The sequence below is a fragment of the Anabrus simplex genome, chromosome 8 (genome assembly GCF_040414725.1).
Source record: "Anabrus simplex isolate iqAnaSimp1 chromosome 8, ASM4041472v1, whole genome shotgun sequence".
Taxonomy (NCBI): domain Eukaryota; kingdom Metazoa; phylum Arthropoda; class Insecta; order Orthoptera; family Tettigoniidae; genus Anabrus; species Anabrus simplex.
In genome coordinates, this window is record NC_090272.1 from 91872984 (window position 1) to 91899856 (window position 26873).

The 26873-nt window shown below is 37.7% G+C and overlaps 1 protein-coding gene across 1 annotated transcript; it reads left to right on the forward strand.

Annotated features, from left to right (window-relative positions):
* On the forward strand, window positions 1–26873 carry LOC136879157 (glutathione S-transferase-like). The gene is made up of 4 exons (XM_067152915.2): window positions 1–136; window positions 14970–15137; window positions 19886–20028; window positions 26706–26873. The coding sequence occupies exons 1-4, from the start codon at window positions 1–3 to the stop codon at window positions 26871–26873; spliced, it is 615 nt and encodes a 204-aa protein (XP_067009016.2).

Genomic DNA, 26873 nt, shown 5'->3' on the forward strand with positions numbered 1-26873 from the left:
ATGGCATCATCTTATAAACTGATTTACTTCAATGCTCGTGGAAAGGCAGAACATATCAGGTTCATCTTTGCTTATGCTGGAATTGATTATGAAGATGTAAGGATCACCAAAGAGCAGTGGAGCGAACGGAAAGAGGGTAAGTAAACAAATGGAAAAGCAATGTCATAAAGGAAGTAAATAAATCTCATAGCTTACTGCAAGTCATGATTACAAAAGGAAATCTAAGATATGAAATCATTACCATCTATAACCCACAGGAAAGTAACTCGCCAAGTTTTATGCTTGATCTAGAAAATATCCTGAATAGTAGTTCAGGGCATTCAATAATACTTGGAGATACAAATATAGATTTACTCTCAACCTCCAGAAACAGAACTTTGAATGACAATTAAATTACAACTTATGGCTATATAACATGTAATAACAAATACCCAACTAGAGTATCGAAAACAACCTCCACATTAATTGATCACATACTGGTCACAAACAGTAGTAAAAAATGTCATGTACCGTATTCAATATAACAAATAACTTAAGTGATCACTACCTACTGGTATGTGAAATTTCTAGTGAAAAATCAGTTCCAGAAGTACCAATAACCAAAGATAGTGGCAAGCAATTTGTAAATGACAACAAATTAAATCAGTATATCCTACAAAATAAATTTACGGTAACTGTGAGGAAATGGACATAAACACTTATTATAATAAATTTATCAAGTATATTAGCACGGGAACTGCAAACAGCTTAATTTCAATAAAAAGAAAGAAACCCAAAGACATTCCCCTAAAACCTTGGGTTACGGTACCCAAGAATTACTAATACTTATTCATGTCAAAGACTCACTGTTTTCAAAAACTAAATTAAAGAAAACCTCTGCAGAAGTAATTGAAGAATACAAAAGAATCAGTAATAAAATAACCAAATTAAAAAGAGAGTTACAAAAAAGGTATTATGAACACAGATTACAGAATTGCAAAAACCAAAAAGAAACATAGTATGTAGTAGTCAGTGAAGTGTTAAATAGGAATCTTGGACATAAACATGAAATCAACCATCTGGTGGTAAATGATGTCAGCATTACAGCAATAATCTAAATGAACTATATGTTAACATAGCTGAAAATATAAGAAAAGGTCTTCCTGGAGATGAGCAATTTCATGGCAGCACAACAGCTGAAAGTCAAACAAATAGTATTTTCATGTCTCCAATTGATAAATGTGAAGTGCTCAAAATTATCACTTCTCTAAAAAATAAAAATAATTTAACAGAAGATATAATCACCAACGTCATGTTAAAAACCTGTGTTAAAAGTTTAGTGCCATATATTGTGGAAATTATTAACCGTTCAATTCTCAGTGGAAAAATACCCCAATTACTCAAATGTGCCAGAATTTTACCTATCTTTAAATTAGAAGATAATACAGATCCATCTAATTACAGGCCAATTAGTATATTATCTGCCATTCGAAAACTCATAGAAATGGTAGTAAAAATTAGATTGGTGAATTTTCTGTGTAAAACTAATTACTTTTCCAATAATCAATATGGGTTTCTCCCAAATAGAGGAGCTGATAATCCCATATTTGATTCAGTAATAGATGTTCAAGAACCTTAGATGAAAATAAATTAGCAGCAGGGCTACTCATAGGTCTTAAAAAAGCATTTGACCTGGTTGACCACAAAATACTCCTGAACAAGTTAAAAATACCAGGAATTAGGGGCTTAGCACACATGGTTCCAAAATTATTCATAAAACCGAACATAATATGTGAATATTAATGACACTAAAAGTTCTAAGCAACAAACGAAAAATTGGAGTTCCACAGGGTTCAGTACTAGTCCTATTCTATTTTTTATTTATATTAATGACATACAATCTTTAACACTAAAGACAAAGTGTAAATTATTTGCCAATGATATCTTAATAACTTATAAAGGACTAAGTGAAACACAAATTATGGAAGATATAAATTGTGACTTGAACAAGTTACCGGACTGGGCTTTATCTCAAAAAATTTTCATAAATATGACTCTCTCATAAATCTCTCATAAAACTGCCCATACGATCACAATGGCTGGCACTGTTACCCTAAAGGACCAACTAATAGAGAGAGTCAGCTAAGTATCTCGGTATAATATTAGACTCAACACTTTCCTGGAAAAGCCCTATTGATTATGTAATCAGCAAAATTACCCCTTTGATAGGAATAATGCTCAGATTAAGATACAGTAATTTCTCTCTTCAACAATTGAGTGTATATATATTGTGCAAATGATCTACCCACATCTAACATACTGGTACATAAGCTTCATTTGGGGAAGATGTAGGAAAGATTATGAAAATCCTACAAAAAAAAAAGAGCCATCAAAATCATGTATGGATTCCCCTTCCTCAAACCGTCACATGAAGTTTTTTCAGAGTCAAATATTCTACCATTCCATAAACAAATTGCATTTTCATCATCAGTCTACACAGGAAATTAATCCACTCTACATTAACTTCTCTCATTTTAGTGAAATTCATAGATATGAAACTAGAGGATCATTAAGGATATATCCCTCTCACTCTAATTCAGGAAAGTATGGAGTAAAAGGCATAGAATCATCTATGTTTAGGGAATATAATGTGTTGCCTCCTGTTATAAATAATTCTAAATCGGTTATATGTTTTTAAGAAAAAACTGAAGGAAGATTACTCTTATACAGTTATCTTAATATAATCTCTATATAACTTCCTTTAATTAATACAATTAATACAATAATACTATAATATCTTACAGCCATGCAATATCTAAATATAGCCTACTTCTGAAAAACTATGATGTTAACATGTTAAAAAAAAACTGTGTCTTAGTTATCCAAAAATGTACTTGTCACTTTACTGAAAAGCTATTGTATATGAAATGTAATTATTATTGTCTCGCCTTAAGAAAAGTATGTACTGTACTGTCCCTATCACGAGCCAGAGGCTCATGGGACCTTTTGTCATAAATAAATAAATAAATAAATAAATAAATAAATAAATAAATAAATAAAGGAATGAATGAATGAATGAATGAATGAATGAATCAATCAATCAATCAATCAATCAATCAATCAATCAATCAATCAATCAATCAATCAATCAATCAATCACAAAATGTAACATTGCAGAATTATCTGTTCATATGAGGTTGTTTTATGATTGTATTGACACTGGTAAATCCAATAACTGTGACTACTTCCATAACTCTCTCTATATCATTTTTTCTGGAAAAGTGTGAGCTAAAAGAGTTTTTATACTTATCTCAAACTGAAATAAAATACGGTATATGATTACATAAATACTAGAAATACAGAATTTGTAGGTATTTCATTCAGTTTTACTCTATATAAAGCAAATACTGTGGTGAAGTCCTAGGAAAAGAAATGGGTTTCTATTTATTGCGTCTGTTACTACACGCAGCAAAATCTTTTGAGTGTACGGCTAGCGCTAGATGAGATGTGGAACTAGATGAGTTGTCAGAGGTGACTAATACTAAAGAAATATTAAAATTTACCTATGACAACAATGACATTTACAGTCAGATACAAAAGTTGAAAACTAGGAAAGCAGCTGGAATTGATAAGGTTTCGGGGGATATACTAAAGACGATGGGTTGGGATATAGTACCATATCTGAAGTACCGGTACTTATTTGATTATTGTTTGCATGAAGGAGCTATACCAAATTAATGGAGAGTTGCTATAGTAGTCCCTGTGTAGAAAGGAAAGGGTGATAGACATAAAGTTGAAAATTACAGGCCAGTCAGTTTGACATGCATTGCATGTAAGCTTTAGGAAAGCGTTCTTTCTGATTATATTAGACATGTTTGCAAAATTATTAACTGGTTTGATAGAAGGCAATTTGGGTTTTGGAAAGGTTATTCCACTGAAGCTCATCTTGTAAGATTTCAGCAAGATATAGCAGACCAAGAAGAAGATGGATGGACCAACTGAGGGAAGACGTGGAGAGAAGAGGATGGAATTGGGAATCTGTCTTGGACAACGAAATGTTTTTGAATAGGCAACTTTGGAAGACGCTCGTTTTCAAACACCCTACCCGGCTCGCTGGAAGGGCAAACCGATGATGATGATGATAGCAGATGTCCTGGATTCAGGAGGTCAAATGGACTGTATCGCAATTGACCTATCTAAGGCATTTGATAGGGTAGATCATAGGAGACTACTGGCAAAAATGAGTGCAATTGGACTTGACAAAAGAGTGACTGAATGGGTAGGCATGTTTCTAGAAAAAAAAGAACTCAGAGAATTAGAGTAGGCAAAGCTTTATCTGTCCCTGTAATGATTAAGAGGGGAATTCCTCAAGGCAGTATTATTGGACCTCTATGATTTCTTATATATATCAATGATATGTGTAAAGAAGTGGAATCAAAGAAAAGGCCTTTTGCTGATGATGTTATTCTGTACAGAGTAATAAATAAGTTACAAGATTGTGAGCAACTGCAAAATGACCTTGATAATGTTGTGAGATGGACAGTAGGCAATGGTATGATGATAAACGGGGTTAAAAGTCAGGTTGTGAATTTCACAAATAGGAAAAGTCTTCTCAGTTTTAATTACTGTGTTGGATAAAGGACTCACTATGAAAATTACATGGAGAATGTGCAAACTACCTCTTAGCTTGCAGCGAGAGTAACTTGTTGTGTTGTGATCTTAAGAGCTGCTGGCAACTGTTGAGTTCTTACTGTGCGTGTTATAGCGGTGGGATCCCGCTGAAGGGGGTTGTGCTCGCAAGGGCGTGGCTATGGACCTGCTTGTTGTGTTTGAAGGGAAGCTGCTAGCGGCAAGGGGGGGGGGGGGGGGAAGGGGGGGAGGAGGAGAGCGTATTATGTATAGGAATGGTGAAATGTCGAAAGGTCGAAAATTTTGAAAAATTTTACTTGTGAGAGGAATTGACTTTTGCAAAAGTATTGTGATCTGTTCGTACAAAGGACTTTTATATCACATGTAATAAGTGGTATGTTTCAAGCTGTCAGTGGAGAGATGGCGTGGAATGACATCAGTAGACGAATAAGTTTGAGTGGTGTCTTTAAAAGTAGGAAAGATCACAATATGAAGATAAAGTTGGCATTCAAGAGGACAAATTGGGACATTCATTTATAGGAAGGGGAGTTAGGGATTGGATAACTTACCAAGGGAGATGTCCAATAAATTTCCAATTTCTTTGCAATCACTTAAGAAAAAGCTAGGAAAACAACAGAGAGGGAATCTGCCACCTGACCGACTGCCCTAAATGCAGATCAATAGTGACTGATATAAAAACGAGTGTCTTGTGATAATATTATAAGACATGGTCGCTCCTTTACTCATTTCTGAGTTTGTCAAATGGTCATTTTAAACAATTTTCAATGCCACATTTTTATGTGAGAAGCTTACAGAAATAACAAGAAACACTAAGTAATGAACTACATTTCCATTAAAACTGAAATAAACCTGACAATTAAAATACAGGAAGTATGCAGTATACCGTTGTTCTTACCCCACTGTTTTTCATTGATGCAAAATGTTGATAATGTTGTGGGTGGTCCGGTACGGGGTGGAATGTTATTAATGTTATTGATATAGCATGATTTAATCCCCCCAAGGAGCCAATTAGTACTGAGGATAGAATAATTATTCTAATAAAAATGTTTATTTCAATAATATACGCTAACAATATTAGAGGGGCGATTTTTTGTCAGGTTATTAAAACAAAACAGTTTTTTCATCTTAATCCTTCTATTGTTGCTGGAAACCAAAAATGGAAGGGGGCGGCTCCCATTTTTAGTAGCAATGCTGAACATATTAGGGTTGAAAAGATTTCGGTGTTTATATAAAAGGGGTTATTAGAGAATGCAAATATTAAAATAATAGAGAAAAGTAGTGCAGCGGATGCTAGGGCTTGCACTAAAAAATATTTTAGGGAGGCTTCTGCTGATATTAGGTTTTTTGGGTCAGTTATTAGGGGGATAAAAGATAGGAGATTGATTTCTAATCCTATTCAAACCCCCAATCAGGAAGTTGATGTAGTGGCAATGAGTGTTCCTAAAATTAAAGTTGCAGTAAATAAAGTTTTAGCAGGAGTAGTGAAGATTAAAAAGGAGGATAATCCTATTTACGGGGTATGAACCCATTAGCTTATATTTAGCTTACCTTTTTATTGAAGTTTATGAATATATCTAGGTGTATGAAGCACGAAAGTTTTTGATACTTTAGGAAATAGTTTAAATCTATTAGATATAATGAAGGTAAATAATTACATGATTTACTCTATCACAGTAATCCTTTTTATCAGGCACTTCATTACTAAAACTTTAACGTATGAATAGTAAGAATTGGTGCAAAGTAGTTATTGGTGTTAAAATAGCTATTTAAGGAGGGGTACTTTCTTTTTTGGAATTTTTTTTGAAAAGTGCGCAATTTTTTGCATTTTTGGTAACCAAGAATTTTTGGAGATTTTGAGGTTTGTAAAAAAGTAATTAAAATGGATTTAGTTGATAAAGATTAGTAACAATTTTGAAAATTTCTGAAATTTAAAATTTTTTGAATAAAGCCTTTATTTAAGATTATTTTTGAGATAGTTAATAGTTTTTAGTAAGAAAATTTGGTCAGTTACAATAGTTATATATATATATATATACACATTTATATAATATTAATTACATATAGAAAAGGTACATTAATTAATAATAACTTATTGATATATAATCCCCCGATAATGTTAACACCAAATATACTTGAGAGAGAAAAAGAGGATCTTATAGATATTTCTAGCATTGTAGGTATCATGGTATGGAAAAGAATTTACCATTGCGAGAGCAGAGAAAGCAAGAATGACATATCTCTGCAGAGTGGTGCAATCTGACGGGAACGTTTGGAATTGTTTCTCAGTAGAAGGCTAGCTGGTCTCGTGCAATACCCAAGGAGCGATACTGATGAGCGTGCTACGTCCCTGCTGAAACAACACTGTGCCATACTGTCCGCTTGGGAGTTGCTGTAGGAAAGCAAACACCCTGAGTTTGATTTGAAGCTGGCTGCGTTTATTGGTCCATTACAAAGCATTAGTACAGTGAACAACAAAAGATGGTGGATTTTAACATATTTTAGAATATACTGTATATTGGGTTAATTAAACTAAAAAGTGAGAAGAAAAGATGACAAATGAAATATAAAATTATTGGGAGTTGTGCAGCACTGCAACAATACCATGCACCACCCCTGTATTACACATTACAACTTCAAACTCTTTGGTGTTTTTCTCTTATCTTAATTTTCAAGAAAGGACAGTTCAGCAACTTGGGGAATTATCTCCAGAAAATATTAATACTGGTATTAATGAGACTGTATTTTTAATGCTAAGTTTGTAGATATACATCATCATATGTTGACAATTCGTAATTTTGTTTTGGGTCCTGGAATGTTTGGATGTTTGTAGATTTTTGATCGCAGACGTCTGCCTCCATAGTGTGATGGTTAGTGTTATTAGCTACCGTCCTTGGGGGCCCAGGTTTGATTCCTGGTACTGCCAGAAATTTAAGGATGGCAGGAGGGATGGTGTGTGGTTGAAATGATCCATGCAGCTCACCTCCATTGGGGGTGTGCCTGAAAAGAGCTGCACCACCTCGGGATGAGGACACGAGTTTATTGTCTGACTCATTGGCTGAATGGTCAGCGTACTGGCCTTCGGTTCAGAGGGTCCTGGGCTCGATTCCCGGCCGGGTCGGGATTTTAACCTTCATTGGTTAATTCCAGTGGCCCGAGGGCTGGGTGTTTGTGCTGTCCCCAACATCCTTGCAACTCACACACCACACACAACACTGTGCAGTTACCTACACATGGCAGATGCCGCCCACCCTCATCGGAGGGTCTGCCTTACAAGGGCTGCACTCGGCTAGAAATAGCCACACAAAATTATTATCATCGCAGTTAAAGAAAACAGTCTAATTTTTCTCAAAACATGTACGAATAATGTAGATTAGATTAACTTTGTTTTTGTGTATGCAATAAATATTGACAAGGCAGACTCGCTAAGAACCCATTGTGTTATTTAATTACATTCTGCTTAATCACGCTTTTCAATATCACTTCCATCTTTTATACTATGGCTCAGTGACAAGAAATAGGAGTTTTGTAACATAGAAATAAAGATTTTTTAGAATTTTAAAATAGTCTATTTTCACTGAAATGAATAAACAAAATCACAACTGGGGTACCAGTACATCATTAATGTCTGTATACTTTTTTAATTATTATTAACTTTATTGGCCACATTGGACCACTTGAGTCTTCCATGTCCACTTTTTCTTTGAAGGTTGTACTGTTTTATTCTTATCTGCCCAGTACTTCTTCATTCATTCTGATGTCAGTGTTCTTAATTCGTCTGAAATCTCTACAGGCCTTCTGTGCATCAATTCAGTTGAAAATTTGTGTTTCCTAAGAAGGATGGTAATTTTATTTTTGTTCTCTGCATCTGTAATTTTGATTCGAACTGTTTTGTGATCCTCTTGAATTTATTTGATCCAATGTCCTCCTGTCTTCTTTTCCAGATTTCCCGTCACAAGTTTGTCATAAAATCCTGTTTTCTGGTAATCGTAAGAGGTGAAAGAAATAAGAGATTCTTTTCTTCTTCATCGTGCTGGTAAATGGGTCAATCTCTCAATAGACAGTTTCATTAGGGAGGATTCTCCACACTCCTTCAACCTGGCACTTTTTATTTATGAAAGTTCTAATAATTCTTCTTTCAGTTTTGAGGAGCTGATCAGTTCTTCTTTCATTTTTAATTTGGAACAAGGTTTTGCAAGCATAAGTGGCTTCAGGCAAAGTTACAGTTTTGTAGTGTTGGATCTTAGTGTCTATTGACAGGCATTTTTTGTTATAAGTTGACCAGGTTAGAAATTGTGCTTTTTTCATTTTGTTGATTCTATTTATCCATGGTGCTTTCTCACTTAAGTTGTGCATAATGATTTCTCCAAGGTATTTAAATTTAAATTTTTTGATCATTTATGATGACTTCGTTTATGTCAAGGGGTTTCATTGGCATGATCTCAGTTTTCTCAAAGGATATTTGTAATCCTACGTTTAATGCAATTTTCTGGAGACTGGTGATCTGAGCACAGACTTCTTCCATGTCAAGGGCTAAAAGAGCTAAATCATCTGCAAACCCTAGGCAGTTTGTCCTTATTGAGGGTTTTGCTCCAATTTTGATTTTAGGTGGGTTTCCTTTTTGCCAAATTTTCATGATGTAATCTAGAGCCACATTAAAAAGCAGTGGGGATAATCTGCCACCTTTTCTGAGGCCTGTATTTATTGTAAAAGCATTTGGCATTTCTCCTCTGAACTTTACCTTTGAAATTGTGTTGGTTAAAGTTAGTTCAATAATTTTTGTTAATTTAGGATCAAGGCCACATGATCTGAGGATTTTTAAAAGAGTGGTTCTGTGTATACTATCATAAGCTTTTTTTGAAACCTATGAATGAAATAAACAGCTGTTTATTTCTGCATTTGTAATATTCCATTATTAGTTTCAGGCTGAGAATTTGGTCTGGGCAACTTCTGTATGGGTGAAATCCTCCTTGGTATTCTCCAAGTTGTGGTTCCAGAATGCTTTTTATCCTATTGTAAATTATGCGAGAAAATTTTGTAAGTGCAGTCCAAAAGAGTTAACTGTCTGGATTAGTTTTATCTCCTTTTTTGAATAATGGATGGATTATGCCTGAGGTCCAGTGTTCTGGGATTTTCTCTGTGATCCACATTTTGGCTAGATGCTGGAATAAATTTATGATTGCTGGTTTCCCTGAATTTTGCCAGATTTCTGCAAAGACTAGGTCTTTACCACATGCCTTATTATTTTTTACTTCCTTAATTGCAAATTCTACCTCATTTATAGCTGTAGGATCTATTAGATCTGGAGTGATCAAAACGGGTGTGTCAGTATTTACTTCCAATGTTTCCAGTGGGTCATTGCAATTTAAAAGTTTGTTGAATGTCTCTGCGAGGATTTCTGCATTTTCTTGATTATTATGGGCTAACCTTCCTGATTTACCACTCAGCATTAATATTGATGGCTCATATTTTTTAAGGTATTTGCCAAAGTTTTTATTATAATCTCTTGATAGTTTTTTTTTTAAACTCTCTTCTACCCTTTGTAAGGTATTTTTAAGATGTTTACATTTGGTTTATCTGATGATTTTATGGGTTGACTTTCTTTGTTTTATTAGTTCTAAATTTGATTTGTCTGATTTTTGGGCTTGATGATTTATCCAAGCTTGGTGTCTTCTCTCAATTGCCTGGTCACACTCTTCATCCCAACATTCATGTTTATTCCTAGGATTTGTTGGAGCTAACTCTTCTGCTATCGATTTTAGTTTGGTGGTCAGTTTTTCTAATGTATTGGTGTTGACAGATTCTTCTGTTTTCCTATGGTACTCCCTATTATTTATTAAGGTGGTAGGGTCAAAAAAATTTCTATTTTTATTTGGAGGTCTTTTCTTAACCCTTGGAGTTAATTTTATTTTGATCTTAACAACATAGTGATCTGACCCTGAATCTTCCCCACTTAGGACTTTGACATCGTAGATTTCATGATGGTGAAATTTATCCATGCAAAGTGGTCCAGTTGCCATTTACATACATACATACATTATCATTATAGACTGTTATGCCTTTCAGCGTTCAGTTTACAAGCCTCTGTGAATTTATTAAACGTCGCCACAATCCTCGATTTTCAACTAGTGTTGTGGCCTCATTTAGTTCTATACCACTTATCTTTAAATCGTTAGAAACCGAGTCTAACCATCGTCGTCTTGGTCTACCTCTACTTCTCTTACCCTCCATAACAGAGTCCATTATTCTCCTAGGTAACCTATCCTCCTCCATTCGCCTCACATGACCCCACCACCGAAGCCGGTTTATGAGTACAGCTTCATCCATCGAGTTCATTCCTAAATTAGCCTTTATCTCCTCATTCCGAGTACCATCCTGCCATTGTTCCCACCTGTTTGTACCAGCAATCATTCTTGCTACTTTCATGTCTGTTACTTCTAACTTATGAATAAGATATCCTGAGTCCACCCAGCTTTCGCTCCCGTAAAGCAAAGTTGGTCTGAAAACAGACCGATGTAACGATAGTTTCGTCTGGGAGCTGACTTCCTTCTTACAGAATACTGTTGATCGCAACTGCGAGCTCACTGCATTAGCTTTACGACACCTTGATTCAATCTCACTTACTATATTACCATCCTGGGAGAATACACAACCTAAATACTTGAAATTATCGACCTGTTCTAGCTTTATATCACCAATCTGACATCCAATTCTGTTGAGTTTCTTATCTACCGACATCAATTTAGTCTTCGAGAGGCTAATTTTCATACCATACTCATTGCACCTATTTTCAAGTTCCAAGATATTACACTGCAGGCTTTCGGCACAATCTGCCATTAAGACCAAGTCGTTAGCATAGGCCAGACTGCTTATTACATTTCCACCTAACTGAATCCCTCCCTGCCATTTTATACCTTTCAGCAGATGATCCATGTAAACTATGAACAGCAAAGGTGAAAGATTACAGCCTTGTCTAACCCCTGTAAGTACCCTGAGCCAAGAACTCACTCTACCATCAATTCTCACTGAAGCCCAATTGTCAACATAAATACCTTTGATTGATTTTAATAATCTACCTTTAATTCCATAGTCCCCCAGTATAGCGAACATCTTCTCCCTCGGTACCCTGTCGTATGCTTTCTCTAGATCTACGAAACATAAACACAACTGCCTATTCCTCTCGTAGCATTTTTCAATTCCTGGCGCATACTGAAAATCTGATCCTGACAGCCTCTCTGTGGTCTGAAACCACACTGGGTTTCATCCAACTTCCTCTCAACTACTGATCGCACCCTCCCTTCCAAGATGCCAGTGAATACTTTGCCTGGTATACTAATCAATGAGATACCTCGATAGTTGTTGCAATCCTTCCTGTTCCCTTGCTTATAGATAGGTGCAATTACCGCTTTTGTCCAATCTGAAGGTACCTTACCAACACTCCATGCTAATTTTACTACTCTGTGAAGCCATTTCATCCCTGCCTTCCCACTATACTTCACCATTTCAGGTCTAATTTCATCTATTCCTGCTGCTTTATAACATGGAGTTTATTGACCATCCTTTCCACTTCCTCTAGCATAATTTCACCAACATCATTTTCCTCCTCCTCATGAGCTTGGCTGTTCGCAACACCACAAGGATGATTTCCTTTTACATTGAGAAGATGTTCAAAATATTCCTTCCACCTCTCCAGTGATTCCCTGGGATCTATTATGAGTTCACCTGAATTACTCAAAACACTGTTCATTTCCTTTTTCCCTCCCTTCCTAAGATTCTTTATTACTGTCCAGAAAGGTTTCCCTGCTGCTTGACCTAGCCTTTCCAGGTTGTTACCAAAATCTTCCAATGACTTCTTTTTGGATTCAACAACTATTTGTTTCGCTCTGTTTCTTTCATCTATGTACAAATCCCTGTCTGCCTTGGCCCTTGTTTGGAGCCATTTCTGATAAGCCTTCTTTTTACGTTTACAAGCTGCTATCACTTCGTCATTCCACCAAGATGTTCGCCTTTTCCCATCTTTACACACAGTTGTTCCTAGGCATTCCCTTGCTATTTCTACTACAGCATCCCTGTATGCCACCCATTCACTTTCTATATCCTGAACCTGCTTACTGTCTACTGTTTGAAACTTCTCACTAATCATATCCGTGTACTTCTGTCTAATTTCCTCGTCGTGGAGATTTTCTACCCTTATTCGTTTGCAGACAGATTTCACTTTCTCTACCCTAGGCCTAGAGATACTTAGTTCACTACAGATCAGATTGTGGTCTGTATCATCGAAAAATCCGCAGAAAACTCGTACATTCCTAACAGATTTCCTAAATTCGAAGTCTGTTAAGATATAGTCTATTATGGATCTGGTACCCCTAGCCTCCCATGTGTAGCGGTGAATAGCCGTATGCTTGAAGAATGTATTCATAACAGCTAAACCCATACTAGCACAGAAGTCCAGCAAATGCTTCCCATTTCCATTAGCTTCCATATCTTCCCCACATTTACCAATCACCCTTTCGCATCCTTCAGTTCTATTCCCAACTCTCGCATTGAAATCGCCCATTTGCACTATTCTATCCTTGCTGTTGACCCTGACCACGATGTCACTCAATGCTTCATAAAACTTGTCCACTTCATCCTCATCTGCACCCTCACATGGTGAATACACGGACACAATTCTAGTCCTAATTCCTCCCACTGACAAATCCACCCACATCATTCACTCATTTACGTGCCTAACAGAAACTATGTTGTGTGCAGTGGTATTCCTGATAAGGAGCCCTACCCCAGACTCAGCCCTTCCCTTTCTAACACCTGTCAAGTACACTTTATAATCTCCTATCTCTTCCTCGTTATCTCCCCTTATCCGAATATCACTTACTCCTAGCAATCCAAATGCATCCTCTTTGCTGACTCAGCCAATTTTACTTTCTTTCTTCCATAAGCCCCATTAATATTGATAGCTCCCCATCGAATTCCATTTCGTTCGCCAAGTTGTTTCCAAGGAGTCCCTCGCCTGTCAAATGGGAGTGGGACTCCGATACTCCCATAGGTCCGAGGCTTGCTTAAAGTGTTCTGAGCTCGGTAAATTCATGAAGCAGGATGCTACGCTACTTGCACATAGTCCAAGTGAGGATCTATCCTCTAACGGGTTATGGACCACCGGTGAATTGTATAGTCCTAGCCACCTGAGCACAAGGAGGGCCACGACTCAGAATATGTCCGAGATGCCCACTCCCATTCCATAGCAACTGGTATCCCGACTCTCAGGACCACTTACTAGGCCACTCAGCCATTGCCCATGGTTCACGAACTAGGACGTGACTACAGTAATCCACAAACATGAACCATAGTTGCCATTTACCCTTTTGGAAATCAGGATGTATATTTATCAAGAGCAACTGATAATTTTCGTGGTTTTCCATTTTTTCACCAGGCAAATGCTGGGGATGTATCTTAATTAAGGCCATGGACACTTCCTTCCTACTCCTAACCCTTTGCTCTCCCATCGTCGCCGTAAGACCTATCTGTGTTGGTGTGACATAAATCAAATTGATGTAACAACTGACAAAAATCACATTTCCTTAAATTGTTTAGTAAAGTTTCAAATACCTTAGTATCCAGATGTTAGATGAAGTGTCATTTGAAAGGGCAACTTGTTTTATTGACTGAATAATTTTACCTTTCAGATACTTCAACTATAGAAATAGCAGACTCCTAACAGCTTCCAAATTAGAGAATGATTTCTTTTATTTTGATAGTAACCACGTAACTTTCAATGAAGCAGTAGGACCGTTTTTTAAATCAAATTTCAACCTATTAGGTCGTGTTATATGTTCAATATTCATTAGTATGACAGTTTGTTTGCTGACAGTTTTCATAACAAGAGTTGAATTCAAATAACTTGTACTGGTACTTTAGTATGATATTTTGTGTTTTGTTTGTCAGATTAAGGAGGACACTTTTCATTAAAAATCCCCATGTCTAGTACTCAAGTGTGCCCGTGGACTCTGTTTTACCGAGTAAGTTGGCCATGCAGTTTGGGGCATGCAGGTATGAGCTTACATTCAGGAGATAGTGGGTTCAAACACCATTGTCGGCAGCCCTTGAAGGTTGTTTTCCATGGTTCCCCATTTTCACACCAGGCATGTGCCTTTAAGAAAGTATCAGTCAACTTAGTTGGACTAATCAATCATTGAAGCATACACAAGAGTAAACTGAAAACATTACAAACTTGAACATTCACTATGATATTGAAGTGAGCCATTTACAACATCAAACATCAACTGTAGATCTGTGGTCTAATGACTCTATAAAACATAAATAACACATGTCTCGATGTTGTCTAGGTATGCCATTTGGAATGGTCCCAGCACTGGAGATCGACGGGAAGCTTGTGGGACAGTCAAATGCCATTGCCCGCTACCTGGCCAAACAATATGGACTAGCTGGGAAGGACGAGTGGGAGAGCCTGCAGTGCGACATGCTCGTAGATACACTATCCGACCTCAAACAAGGTAACTATACTGTATAGGCTTTTGGGCTTACGCCGTGTCAAGAAAATAAGGTGAAATTCTTTACGTTTGCTCTGCATCCTCAGAAGAATCGAAACATAAAAAATTTCACCTTATTTTCTTGACACAGCATAAGCCCAAAAGCCTATACAGTATCATGTCTATAAGGTAACTATAATTGTTTACTGGACAAGCTCCCCAAGAGCGCAGTTGAGTTTTGACTACCTAGCTTTACCATTTCACTGTTGTGATTGACTTTACTCGATCTGCACTAAGTAGTCCACCAATACTGTGTCGGGTCAACTCGATTTCAACATTGAACTCTCACATCTGCCACTGAATAAACTTGATTTACATGAAACATGTTTGCATGCTTCTGCATTCTGCTGGCTATGTTTTCAACAACTTAATTACTTTGTTTATGTGCAGATAGCAGAAGAGAAATTGATACCATTCATAAAACTATATTAGTGAGTTAAACAAATTCTGTGATAATTAGCAGCACATCACCACTACATACATATGCCAAGTACCAAAGAGAGGGCAGAGTGACCACAGAGGTTATTTGTGCAAGATCTGCCAGAACCATGTTGGAAATAATGAGAACACAGTAGGATGCAAAGGCGGCACTCAGAATGCAGTGGTGTGACTGGTGACAAATTCAGTTTAATCAAAAGGAAAAACTTGCAAATTAACTTGGTTAGGCAATGAGTGCAAACTTCATCTACAGATACTAAAGAAAGGAAAAAAAAAAATGAAAAATACTTAGTGGATCTGAAAGAGAAAATCCAGAAAATTTTAGATTTCATGGAAAATGGGCTAGAAAGAAAAATACAGGTGAAGATAGAGGTTACACTACGGAAAGAATTAGCCAAATAAAAGACTCTACAAACTATCATTAAACAAAACCTCCCTTTACAAGCATCAAGGTAGACTACAATCCATTCAAAGCGATGAATGTAGGTACCAGTCGACAATATGACATCTCATCAACCCCTGCAAGATCAAACAGCAGGAAATTCAGAAAACAAGTGAAAGAGATTAACTCAGGAAAGCTGAAAGAAACCTTTATCTTGTATTAAATAAAGAAACAGCAGAAGAACACAACAAGGAAGACAATCAGGGCTATACAGAAACATGGACCACTTATCAGAGAAGAAGACCAAGAACACAGGAAAATTAAAATGGATGTGAAAGAGAAAACATAGTGATTGGAACACAATGGAACTACAGGCAGCCACAAGAAAAGCATGGATCTATACAGAAAGGCTACACATAGAAAGTGAGCTGGAGGCTGTAACCAAATACCTCCAGATAAATGGCATTCAAGGAGAGATTGTTTGTAAACTGGGAGTAAATTCATTCTACAAGACTAATGGAATAAATTTGGACATTCTTCCTTGGAACATAGAAGGCCTGAAAATACTGTACTGTCTAATCCCAGATAATTTCTGGTGCTGATTTAACATAAGCATAGCCACTGAGGCATTTTCAACAGGACATGTCGGTATACCACATCAGGACAGCAAGCATGCCCCAGCCACCCCAAATGAAAGAAGAAGGCTGGCGTATCTTTTATGAAGACAGCATAGGGACACCAAAGAAAGACCACAGAGAAGAAAATATGCTAATAATAAAGACAGAAAAGCACCATCATAGGTCCCTGCAGCCTCCCTAGAAAAGTAGGTGACTCAGTCAGACATGCAGTTAAGTGAATAACAATGACAAATAATGATAAAGATGTGAATCTTGGAATCTTGTTGGGGAGGGGGGTGATCTTAACTCTCGAAATAGATAAACCAAATCATAAAGCATATATCACACTTGACTACTTACAAGAGGAAGCCTACGAACTTACCAACAGGGCAGAAGAAACATGGCAGCAAATGTTAAAAGCACTACTGTATTTATCTCTTCTTTGTCAAAGGAGAGAGGAGCTGCCTGGCCGAGGCGGTAAAGGTGTGCTCGGTTCACCCGGAAGGACGTGGGTTCGAATCCCCATCAGGAAGTCGTAAAATTTAAGAAACGAGATTTCCACTTCAGGAGGTGCATATGGCCCTGAGGTTCACTCAGCGTACACCAAAAATGAGTACCAAGTTAATTCCTGGGGGCAAAGGCGGCAGGGCGTAGAGCTAACCACTATACCCTATCACGTGCCGAAGTTAACAATGGTGGAAGCCTTTACCTTCCACTCCTCCAAGGGCCTTCATGGCTTGTACAGAGGTGACTTTTTTTTTTTTTTTCTTTTCTTTCAAAGGAGACTACCTAACTGTTGTGTACAAAATGTTATAAGCACAACACAAACAATCTTTGTTTGATAGATACAAATTAAATTTCTATAATTTTACAAGTTGGACACAAATTGCTGTTTTGAAATACTTCTATTGAATAATATATACTGTATTTACAAAATTCTGCATTGCCAGGACACAAAACTAAAGATAAGTGTCTGTTTTGTAGTATAAGTATAGGTTTTCTGAAGGAAAGTATTCTGTGGGAATATTACTGTCAATATTAGTTCTAGATGTATAAAAGTAGTCTGCAGGTAAAGACAAAGTCTTAGAAAGAGAATGCTATTCCTTGTAGCCAATGGGCATGTTCTGAGCTGAGACCTCTCAGTTTTCTTCACTCCACCTGTTCAGAACACATTCAAAATAGGGAGTAGCCCTACGAGTCTGAAATACGGTGTCATAAACTGCTGGACGGCGATTTGTCTTCTCCTGCTGGGTCTCTTCTTTATAGACCAGTCTGAGCAGTGACATCAGCACTGCTGCCTGCTCGCCGGTCGGAACTTTCCTCACAGTGCATCAGTTTTAAATCGGGCACCGAAACACTAACAATCCACAGTCAAGAGGTAATGTCTTCACATCCGGTTGCAATTCTGAAAAAACACATACCTGTTGCTATTAGAATCAAGCTAGGAGGACAAGGCCCAATGTGAAAGAAAAACCAGCAGCTATGTACCACAAGGAAATATGAATTTTCTTGAGAAAGAAAAAAGATTTAGAAATAATACCACAAATGATAGGTGAAGAACTATTCGACCCAGCAGTGGATAAAGTCTAAACTTCATCAGAAAAGCAAAAATCAGAAACTTTCCTAGTATCACAAAGCCTTGGTTTGACAAAGAATGTTACAAGGTCAGACAAGAGACTCTAGGCTGGGAATTCCACTTCTGCAATTTATGCAATGAAAAGGAAAACATACAAAACGTTGCTCCAACAAAAGAAAGCACACTAGTTATAAAAACAGACAACATTCAAAGCTCAAGATGTCCTGACAGACATTTATATTGCCCTCAAGAAATGAGCTGTGTGCCCTTCTTCCAAATTTGCAATAACTTTACTGAGAAAAACATTTCTCAAAGATTCTAAACCAGCAAAATCTTGATATGGCTCTCCCACTTCAAGGACAGAAGGAAGTCAAAACCGTAATTGAGGCCACAGAAATCAAGAAAGCAGCAGTCCAGAACAGTGTCTTCAACGGAAACCTGAAAGACACTTTTGACATAGTACTTCTACTCATATGGACCATGTTGTTCAACATATGCTTTCAGGAAAAGTCCCAGAAAGATGGAGACACTGTGATATTAAAATACTATACAAATGTAAAGAAGACAGGGATGACCTTGAAAACACCATATTTTTTTTAAGGCTTGCACCGAGATCCTAGGCACACACACACATACACAGAGCTGGGCTCAGGGCGCCTTCGACTGACCACTAGGAGATAGGATCATCAGATCCTTCAACAAACAGGAGCAGATCAACTGTTGTGGTATCTGTCATCCAGACACAGCCAGGATGATTTACAAAATTTGTAAGGTATAGTTTCTTCATGTAAACAGCAATCAAATAAATACATCACATATGATACTATGTCCCAACCCATTGCCTTTAGCATATCCTCACCAAGGCAGACTAGATACCAATCTAATTTTCATACTTTCAACTTTTGTATCTTTTTGTAAATATCTTTGTTATCATAGGTAAATTTCAGTACTTTGCTAGTATTAATCCCTTCTTCTATCTTGACATTATACTTATATTAAAATCTCTTTACACACTGCTGACAAAATATTTCTGCCTTCTGTAAGTCCTCACATATGCACTTCCCTTGCTCATTAATGATCCCTAGAATGTTCTTTCTGGAACCTGTGTCGATCATAAAGTATCTATACATATCTTCCCATTGCTCCCTAAAATTGTTATGGCTGCCAATTTTGTTTGCCATCATATTAACCTATTCTATGCTAAACTCAATTTCTTGGTAAGTTCCTTCAATTTTTCCTTTCTCCCTAGTTTAAATTTCATGATGCTAATGAATTCCACATTACCTATGTAAGAATTCTTAGGGAACCTTTTATATACTTCATTAATCAAAGTGTGTCTCAGATCAAACATTTTACAGAAGTGAACAAACCTCAAAAGTATTATTGTCACTCTAGCTCTTATAGTCTTAATAGATGTTAATTTATATTTACCTGGATAGTATGGGATGGTGGAGTTGTAGATTTCACTTCTCTTCATATACTTCTGCATGCTGGAGTGGATTGGTTTTGATTCTGATGGTAGGATTGATAATGAAACCATTAGTTGAGCCCTCCTGGATTGCGATCATATCAACACCCTAGAAGCTGTGAACCTCATCTTCCAATATCCTGCAGGACCACAAAATGCTCCCACAAATCTTATAACTTGACTGTTAACTAAATGAGGCTTGATATTTCGATAGAGTTTATTCCATTGCAGTGCTGTACCAGTATCGCATGGAGACTGACCCCATCAAGAAAGAAGAGAAGAAGCAGATGCTGCTCAGAGAGACCATCCCATTCTTCATGGGCAAGTTTGAGAAAGTCGTGGCGGAGAACAATGGCTACTCTGTAGGTGACGCTGTAAGTGACCTTGTTGCTTTCCTCTTGAGGTCCTTAGCAGTTGAATAAGTTACCTAACTCTACTAGTACCTATTTTTATGGAAATGTAATGACATATTGCTATCTATTGTTAAGGCTTATCTCAAACTGAAAGAAACTACAATCGAACCTCCCTTCTGCGAACACCGTCGGTTCCGAGGAAAAATGTCCATTACGAGAGGTGTCCGTTTAAGTTCGTAAAAATAATCGAACATTTTAACGTCAAAGAACATCCACCTTAAACAATCTAACCAACCATTGCTAGCTACAAAATTCTCAACTTTCAGATTATTTGCGATTTCTCGAGCTTTTTCTTGTAACATTGGTCCACTCACACAAAAGTTTCTTCGCTGGAGCACACTTGAACCACTCATATACCGCAATGTTCACTTCTGAAAAACTGACTCCCACTTTCTTTTCACTCCTCGATTCCTATATTCCTCCCACTCCTTCAAAATTTCAGTTCTATTCTTCACAATAGTGTTTATTTGAGTTTTCCTGCAGTTGAATTTTTCGGCAAGCTTTCTCACTGAATGTCCCTTGTCACTTTTTATAATTACATTTCTTCTTGCCTTGAGATCTAAACACGATCGTCCCTTGTTACTCATGTTTAACAGACAATTGAAATGCTACGGTATTTCTGTCTCACTATTTAGCGTCTGTACTGCCTTTTCCTTCTCATGTTGACTACATGAGCTCAACCTTATCAGCGACAATCTGAGTTATGAATAGAATGATGCATGAAGGGAAGAAAATCCCCAGGTAACTTGTGAGTCAACAATCTCTGGCAGCATTTCTGGGCAGTTAGAATTCTCGGAATAGGCCTATACACCACTAGGTAGAACTGCATTCCGATGTACTTTCTCTCTCCTTGCACTCGAAATAGTACAAACTTTCAAAAGGAATTTCGTTATGTCTGAAGAACAGTTTTAAAAGAAAGGATGACATGTGGTCCGGTGTAATAAATTGTCCGGCAACGTGTAAAGTGTCCGCTTAAGTCAAGTGGACCAGACAAATGGCGATGTCCGCTGTCAGGAGTTCGAGGTGTCCACTTAAATGAGGTCAATTATTATTATACAATCTTCCTGCAACAGCTGCAGGTTGCCCAAAGACAAAGAGTACCTTCACAACAATAATGGATGTGGATACAATAGATAATGTGTTCGTATGATGTTAAATGTAGGCAGTCGAGTGAGGCATGTCAAACATTTATTTGAGGTCCGCAAGCATGGTTCTTGAAGATCATGATGGACTTCTTGAGTGTGGTAATGGCGATGTTATAGATAAAATCTCTATTTAGCCCAAAGGTATTGCAGAAGTTGACAAAAAATGCAGGTATTGTTCCTCGAGCACCTAACATCAAGCCGATTACAGAAATGGATGAGAGCTTATATTTTTGCTTGTAGAAGTCCGCCGTTTCTTCATAAATTCTTCTTTTTTCTGCATCGACCTCTCCCGGCTGGTTTTCGTTGGTCTCAAATCTAATTGTTGGATCAATGATGAAACCTTCAGAACAGGATGGCTTAAAAGCAATAATGTCAATGCGTCGGTTGCTTCCTCTGTTGGAGAGACCGTGTACTTCTTCATAGACATTATAACCTTGTCCTCTAAGAGCGTTAGCTATCATTGATCTGACTACATTATGGCGTGAGGTGCGCAGTAATTCACCATGTGGACAGGCTCCCAGGACGTGTGAAAGAGTTTCGAACTCTCTGTGGCAACGCCGACAGAGGCTGTTGCCCTGGGATCTGCCAGGTACAGTACGCACAGCAGAGACATTGGCGTTCATTTTTATTGCATCACGCCATTCACTGCAAGACAATCCTTTATGATCACGAATCCATGTATTCGCTGGAGTATACTGTTTAAATAGGACTACACCTTTGCCTTTATGCTCTTTTTTGCTCCAGTTGTCAAAGGCTCTTCTTCTCAGTTCGAGTCGGACTTTCTTTGTATCTACAAAGCCATGTCTTTTGTCTCGAATAGATTCTGTTTCTGCTACATTTAATACGGCAAGGCTTGTGCTGATTTCTTGACATAAGTTTCTCGTTGAATGTAGAAAATTACTATTGGAAGATTTCAAAATTTTGCATGCATTAATATGTTGCAGATATATTTCCCATGATACACAAAATAAACCCAGACCTTTAAATTTCATTTCAGCGTATATCATATCATTCGGGACATCCATGGGAAGTTGCAAAATTTCCTTTAATGCCCCCCTAACCATAATATCGGCGTCATTTGTAAATTTGACTGGAATCTTTTGTGGTGGTACTGTCTGAAATTTATATACCAAACTGGGACAGATTGAAGTGTTTATGATTACAAATTTTTGATCGGAATGCAAAAGGGGTGAAGAAATGAGGAGCTCTAGGGTGTTTTTGAGCTTATTTAGGACCTCGACGGACTGGAAGGTAATTTCATTGGAAAAATTTACACCCAAATATTTGATAGATTCTCCTTTCTTCAGACATGGTATCTGTTTTTCATCTGCCGTGAATAGTTTTTCTTCTGACAGGTGACCATGTTTGATGCATATTCCTTTACATTTTCCAGTATTGATGCTAAGTCCAATTTCTTGTAGTTGATGTATGGCCGCATGAGCAAGTACTAAAGCTGACTCAGAATCTTTTCCAACAATAACTACATCATCAGCAAAACTTAACACTGTTAGAGCTTCATGATCTGGACTCAACTGAAAGCCATATTGGGTAGATATCGACGTTTCGCTAAGGTCATCCAGAATATGATTGATGGCGAGATTGAACAGGATTGGCGACAGAGGAGAACCTTGCATAACTCCCCTGCTTATCAAGAGAGGTCTTGTTTTGCTTCCCTGCGTCTGAATTTGTGTGACATTTCCTGATTGCAGATTCATGATTAAATTCGTAAGTTTGGATGGAATTGGTAACGACTTTAGTGTCTCATTTAAATGGGCATGACCAACGTTGTCAAAGGCTTTCTGGATATCTAAGAATATAGCAGTCAGATTAGCTTGTTTATTTTTGGCTTCACGGAGAAGAGAGTCGAGTATCGCAGTGTTGACATGCGTTCCAGAGGAGTTGGTAAATCCTCGTTGATTGGGGTTTAAGACAACATGTTCACGAAGACGCCTGTCAAGGACCCGCTCAATTATTCTCCTTATTACTGAACAGATTGTGATAGGTCTCCAGTTCTTAATATTGAGTGAATCTCCACCTTTATGAATTAGAACAGTCCTGGCCTTTTTGAAGATAGAAGGTACAACCCCAGTTTTCAACATACGTGTGGCAATGTGAGATATTATGTCGATTGCAATACTTTCTTTGATAACTCTGACGAGGACGTGGTCTGGGCCGGGTGATGTGTCTACGGCTATATGATTAATAGCAAATCTGATTTCATCTGGGCTTATAGTGTCATTAAATAAAATGTCAATTTGTTCCCTATCAATATCACTTGTATGAGATGGGTATTCGGGTCGAATCATGTCATTAGGTTGCCCGAGAATTTCAGAGAAATAATGAAATATTTCATCCGAAGGAATTTTACAGTTTTCAGCATTGGAATTTAAAACAGATCTAATAGCCTTTCTGCGCTGATTGTAAAAGTGGTACTGGGTAAGCTGATATTTGTATTTTTCGCGGCGTTTTATTCGGTCCCGTTTTGTTGCCCGTTCAGGGTTGGTTGTCTGTTTATATTTCCTTTGGTTGTCTGTGATTTGTTTATTTTTCCTATACTGGTAGTATTTCCGTGACGGATGTTTGGGGCCAGGAAGTAGATCAATCGCAGAGGCCAAGAACTCACACCAAATGTTAATCTCATTGTCAAATTGCTCGTCTGTCAAATTGTTTAAAAATCTACTTCGCCACTGCATCATTTTCTGCTTAAATTCATGCGGTAGTGTGTTGACATCTTTAGTTTCCGTGTTAGCATTAGGGTCACTTTCTTGAACGATTGTTTGGACATTTTGAGAGGGATCAGCCCTCTGTCGATTTCTAGAAACTAAAATTTGACGGTGAATATCAGGATGAGCTCTGCTGATGTGTATTTTGACCCCACGGGAACTGGAGTAATGACATCCGCAGTGTGGACACTGACAATTTATGTTATCACATGCCTGGTTTGAAGAATTCGCACTGTGTCTAGCTGATAAATTTGTATGAAGAGTTTGAGATGCCTGAGGAATTCCTAAATTAACGTGCAACTGTTCACTATCTAGCAATGATGAGTCCTGAGATAGTTGCTCGTGAGCTCTTGCTATGTGTATGTTAATGCCCCTCTTTGTAAACTTTCTGTGACATATCTTGCATTCAATAAATGTAGGCACAGCACTTGAAGTGCTTGATGCTTCCCGAGAATCGACCATGCTTTGGAGTGTTTGGCTCATCTGTAATAATGCTGTTTTTGAATGATAGATCTTACCGAGTCAGATGGTTCTCTCCACTGCTAACACAAAGGTAAATAGCTGATGTGAAGTGTCAGAATAATAATACTGCTTTTATATCGTCATATGTTCAACGACAGTGGTACAGAAATCAACCAACGAAGCCGTCATAGAGGGTACCCCACAATGTTATCACGGAGGTTGTACATTGGTAATGTAACGGAGGAAAATCAGGTGCAGATCATTAAAATAATCTATACTATAACATAAAGGTTCTACCGCAGTATTTTCATCCAGTTAATTATATTGTAAGATTTGTTATATAAATTCAATATATATCCAATCAAATGTCCAAATGCAGCACCTAACCTAGATTGTTGGTATCGTATGTAAACAGATTAGATTGTTTAGCCACAAACAATATGGTCACGAGATGATAAAATTCTTACTCATAAGGGCCTAAAGACTGCCAATTGTCCTAAACGGAGATTGTCTTATGTAAAATAAAATTGGTTCCGAGGAAAATTGTCCGTATAGGGAGGTGTCCGTTGAATAAGGGTGTCCGTTAGGGCAGGTTCGACTGTATTTCATTATATAAATCTTGGAAATGCAAAACTTGCAGGTATACTTCTCTAAGTCAACATTTCAAATAATCAAGTCCCTTGTTTGAGGCCTACTTTTGGATAAGTGTCTGTTATTACACTCAGCAGAGTTCATTGTAATCTTCTGAGTGTCAGTTTGATGATGCACACCTTTCTGTTCAGTGGCTCCTCTCCTTGACAAGAAGATTCTATTCCAAAGACCATGAAGTGCTGCTTTCTAGGCTTTTATTTATTTATTTATTTATTTAGAGCCTCTGTGACTCAGGTGGCAATGCGCCAGCCTCTCACTGCTGGGTCCTGTGGTTCAAATCCCAGTCACTCCATGTGAGATTTGTGCTGGACAAAGAAGAGGCAGGACAGGTTTTTGTCCAGGTACTCTGATTTTCTCTGTCATATTTCATTCCAGCAACACTCACCAATACCATTTCATTTTATCTGTCAGTCATTAATCATTGCCCCAGAGGAATGTGACAGGCTTCGACAGCTGGCACAATTCCATGGGGGCTCCATTCATTCCATTCCTGACCTAGTCGAATGACTGGAAACAGGCTGTGGATTTTCATTTATTTATTTATTTATTTATTCATTTATTTATTTATCATGTAGTTGAGTGACAATATAATGTTAAACTTTAGCCAACGCTAGATTTGAAAGTCTAGTCGCTCTGTCCATGATTATGCGGCAGCATAGTAGTCACTAGGATTCCTCTGACAGGCCCTTGGTTTGCTGTATGATCTGGACCTGTGTCACAGTCACACTGGGGAGAGAAAAGTTTACCTCTCTCGAACATGTTGTTAAGTTTTATTTATTTAACCTCTCAGCACAGGAGCAGACACAGCATATGTCACTCTCTAGTGCAGGAGGAGGCTGCTACTCTCTGCACGTTAGGAGTGTAAAATGTGTGATATTAAAACTACTATACAATATAACACACTCTTTCTGCACTCCATCATAGAATAGCTCGTTTGAACCAAGTGAGTTAACCTAGCTACCCACTGGAATGCACAGGCATCTGTAGCTCAACATCACACATGTTGGTATCGCCTTCACTTTCCACAATATCTGGTTCCTTAGTTAAATGGTTACCATGCTGGGCTTTGGTCCAAGGGGTCCCAGGTTCGATTTCTGGTCGGATTGGGGATTTTAACCTTCATTGGTTAACTCCAATGGGTCGGGGCTGAATGTGTATGCTGTCTTCAGCATTAGAATTCACCTTAAGTAGGGCCCCATCCTCACAGATGTGCAGGTCACCTATGAGAACTGCACCAGGCCTCTCTGGATGTCGCATGCCATTATTATTTACTTTCTACATTCAGAATTCATATGTAGCTGGCTACAAACATGACCCCTGTCCTTGCTTCAAGGATAGAATCAAAATACTGCCACTTCAATGAGAAAAATGTCAAAATTGGGAGATTATTTCAAGAAGTGATATATTGCCTTTGAACCTCTTTGCTGAATTCCTAAAAATTAAATTCCGGTTTATATTTGATCTAACCTTATGACCGTATGCATTTTCTGGACATAGCTTTCAAACTCTGTTCACTATGTGGTCGTTCATTACCAAAACACGAGCACTGAGACTCATTCAACTTTTTACTTACACAGTCTATAGTTTATAGATATGTAGACAAAGGCTTTCCCCTCACATGCAGACAAATTTAGAATTAATCAATTTTTGTTTGCAGCTTACGTGGGCTGACTTTGTATTTGCTGTATCCCTGGAGAATTTTGAGCTCATCTTTGGCAACAACTCCCTGGAGCGATATCCGTCGCTGCGAGCACTGAAGGAGAAAGTGTTCAACATCCCGAGTATACAGGACTGGGTTAACAACAGACCAGTCACAGACTTCTAG